At 46.9% G+C, this 3,714-nt stretch overlaps 1 protein-coding gene across 1 annotated transcript; it reads right to left on the bottom strand.

The window, feature by feature from the left end:
- Positions 1-1,800: 1,800 nt before the first annotated feature.
- On the bottom strand, positions 1,801-2,948 carry LOC124697881 (homeobox-leucine zipper protein HOX12-like). The gene is made up of 3 exons (XM_047230412.1): positions 2,861-2,948; positions 2,427-2,758; positions 1,801-2,064 (listed from the first exon to the last, which is right to left on the bottom strand). The coding sequence occupies exons 1-3, from the start codon at positions 2,946-2,948 to the stop codon at positions 1,801-1,803; spliced, it is 684 nt and encodes a 227-aa protein (XP_047086368.1).
- Positions 2,949-3,714: the final 766 nt, after the last annotated feature.

Below are 3,714 nucleotides of genomic sequence, written 5' to 3'. Positions count from 1 at the left end.
TTGAAACGGATGTAGTACATGGTAGTAGGTTGTACTCCCTTCATGCATAATATAGTGGGCATTGCTTTCTGCAAAAGTCAAACTACACAAAGTTTGACTAAGTTTATTGATAAAATTATATATATCTACAATATCTAATCTATACCATATTAAAATATATTTTATGAGGAATCCGAAGGTACTGATTTAAGATTATAAATTTTGATATTTTTTGTAATAAATTTGGTCAAAGTTTATCCAGTTTGACTTTTAAAAAATCGTGTAGGCACTATTTTGGTATAGAGGGAGTACGTATGTTTCAACCTACGAGTGGCGATCACTTAAGGTGCGACACATGCATGTATAACAAACCTCAGTAGTAGGAGTAGAGTGCATCGGGGCCACCGGCCATCAACAGGTGTAAAATCACGGCTTTGTTTTTAACTGGAACTAGCTAGCCCCTAATGCCAAGTTCAACTTGAATCATGGACATTAGCTTTCCCTGGAAGGTGCCACATTTTAAGGGAGGCCAGATCATGCCAATATTACCCATTGGATGGCGATCGCTACACAAAGCTTCCACCCCAAGCTAGGGAGAGCATACACTGACACACATTTGGCATGCTTTAAGCCATAAGAGTTTCTTAAAATTGTTCTCTTTTCCCTTCTCATAAAGTAATCCTAATTCAATTGCTAAAGCTTAACTACCAACCACAGATTGTAACTCATTAAGAGTATCCCAAGCCATTCCTTTAGAAGAGTAATTAAACAAAAGATGTGTCGTGGTTCGCTCCTAGGGTAGGGGACCTCGGAACATTTAGACAAAGGCGAAAGCTAATTAAGGCTCATCATCACTAAACAAACTATGTAAACTTTGTGGACATTAGCTTCGTCCACGCCACAAGGCTCACACAAGTTGTTCTCTAGAACTACGTGTCATGGCATGGTCGCGTCTTTGCTTTGCTGACCTAGCTGCCCCCCAAAATCGACACATGTGCAAAATGTGGGATGAACGTGTGAGCAAAGCAGGATATGCTGGCACGCGCGCACACACCGGGATGCCGCCCTCGAGGAGGCTGATTGGCTCTCTTTTGGATAAAATATACCCCAGTGTGAGGGTTAAAGAAAGAGTTTTTCCGTGACAGTGTGAGAGAGGCTTAAGGAAGGAGATCACGCACCATGGCTAGGCGAAACGTGGCCATCACGTTGTGCTTACTTTAGAAGGGTATTATAGTTAGCTTCCTAGTTAACAACAACTTGATGAACGGCTGAAAGGTGGTGGAAATTTCTCGCGGCTACCTTGTTTGCTTCAGGGGCTCACTTCTCTAGGCAGTTACCTGTGTCGTATAATTTTCCTATACAATAATGCAAGTCTGTGACATAAGGGCTTTCGTATTGCCCTACGCCTTGGCTCTTTCTCTCTTACCCGGTTACGGCGATTAGGGGCGAAAATGCGGATTCACACCAGACATTGATTTGTCTAAGGTCCGTGCTTGTTTTTGCTGTCAGTTGCAACGTTGGAAGAGGCTGATGAATACTCCCCAATCGGTTTTAATCGACACGACAACACGTACATGTATAGTTGATGTCATCGCAACCATTGCGTCAATTTAATCCGATCAGAGGAAGTACTTTTGCGAACATTACCAATTAATAATGTACATGGCTTGGGAAGATTCTCAGTGGGTCCTGGTCGACCTATGACACTACCACCAATACTACTGAGTTTACTTGCTACTACTGCTGCTACGTGCATACTTACTTCGATCATGCTACGAGTAGTAATTAAACTAGAACTGTCGTGTTATCCATAGATCCAAATCAGCTGAATTGATCATAGACGCCTCCAAGGTAGCCGCCGGCCGCCAAGTCCATCACATAGTTGTAGTCGTACTCGCTCAGATAGGTGAGGTCGGCCTCCGCATCCTCCATCTCGAACTGGTCAACCATCGCGGCGTTGTGCGTCACCGTCGAGAACGACGACGAGCTCGGGCTGTTGGCCCCGACGCCTGCAGTCGCCGCCGCAGCCATGACCTTGCCCTTCTCCTCCTCTGTCTCGGCCAGCTTTTCCTTGAGCCTCAGCAACTGCATGTATATATGCACATGTTAGTACTACTACAACAGAAACAGCTTAGCTAGCTGGAGTCTGCAGAGAACTCCTCAATGAGCTTCCACTGTGTTACTATACCTCGGCCTGTTAGAGCACTGTTCCCTTCTTGGAGGCGTCGTTTTTGGAGAGTCTGTATTTCAGGTGTTGTTTTGGCGGTGGATGTATTGCTGTTGTTAGGCCCGAGATACTGTAGCGGGACTTTTGTTTCTTAGTTTTCTTTTCCTTTTTTTGGCTGTGTGCATCCGTAGTGCCATTAGGGTGGTGCGTTGTTGCAGAGGCTGGGTGTAATTGGTATCTTTTTGATATTAATATATTCCCTTTATCGAAAAAACTATACCTCGACCTCGAGGTGACAGTTGTGGACGACGACGGCGTCGTGGGCCGCGCGCAGCTTGGAGAACTCCTCCTCGATGAGCTTGCTCTTGTAGCGGGCGCGGCGGTTCTGGAACCACACTGCCACCTGCTTGGTGTCGAGGCCAAGCTCGGCGGCGAGCTGAGCCTTGCGCGGGGTCTCAAGCTTCCGCTCCTTCCGGAAGCTCATCTCAAGGAACTGTGCCTGGTCGTCGGTCAGACGCCGCTTCTTCGCCGCAGCGTCGTCGCCATCGCTCTCCGCCACCTGACGAGCCTTCCTCCTCCGCCGCTGCCGGCCGGCCTTCCTCTGCTCGCCACCTAAACAATCAACAACACGTTACGGGTTAGCTAACCAGTATTCTCTAGCTTGCAGCTGCACATAGCACGATAGCTGTTTGATGAGTAGTCGGATAGACTTACCGGAGTTTGGCGTGGCCGCGTCCGCCGGGAAACTCTCCGGGAAGAGGAACGAAGGGAACAGCTGTCTCTCTTCCTCCTCAGAGCTCATCTTTCAAGTAAAAGCTAAGCTTTAATATTTGATCGACTGTGACCGATGCTTTGAGCGTTCAAGCTGCTATGTTGTCCAGTGACTGGTGTCCGGCTCTGTGAGCTCGGAGCTCGGCCGGGCGAATTTATAGAGGAAGTTGGAGGTGAGGTGAGGTAGCACGGGTAACTACTCGTAATACCACTTGCTACTACGTAGATAGGAGTTGGGGCCTTGGGGGCCGGCTTTGGTAACTCTTCGTGTGGAACTAGCTGGAGCCACGAGAAAACTCGATGTGTGTCGCGCTGTGAACTGTCATATACTACTAATGATGATCAGTGTGTGCTAAAGTGCTAGGAGTTTTCTCTGACTAATTGTGTGACAGTTTTGGATAATGGAGAATGTAACGGAAGCAGGGTATAACAAAGTGATGGAGCTGAATTGACATGCTTACTTTATACTAGAGTCTCCAGACTAACAGCACAGTGCCATCTTTTTGAGACAAGGACGCACGCACTCACTCGCCACCCGCCCACCCGGGTGGAGATAGTCGAGCTTTCTGGCGAAAACTGTAAAAATCCTGTGCATTTCTTACTTTTAGCCGATGCAGATAGCCTCAATAGTAGAAGAAATTGCAGCACACCTGGGTGGATCCCCTAGGAAATGGTCTAATCTATCGCTTTATTGAAAAAAATACAGAGGTGAAGTAATAAAATACTTGCGACACTTAAACACCTTAGTGGTTGGGCACGCCACATAACATGTTTACTTAAAAAAGAAAAGCAGCTAC

Source organism: Lolium rigidum, chromosome 3 (assembly GCF_022539505.1).
Source record: "Lolium rigidum isolate FL_2022 chromosome 3, APGP_CSIRO_Lrig_0.1, whole genome shotgun sequence".
In the NCBI taxonomy this organism is placed as follows: Eukaryota; Viridiplantae; Streptophyta; class Magnoliopsida; order Poales; family Poaceae; genus Lolium; species Lolium rigidum.
Note: the sequence above shows the minus strand (reverse complement) of the source record. Positions and strands in the feature narration are given on the sequence as shown.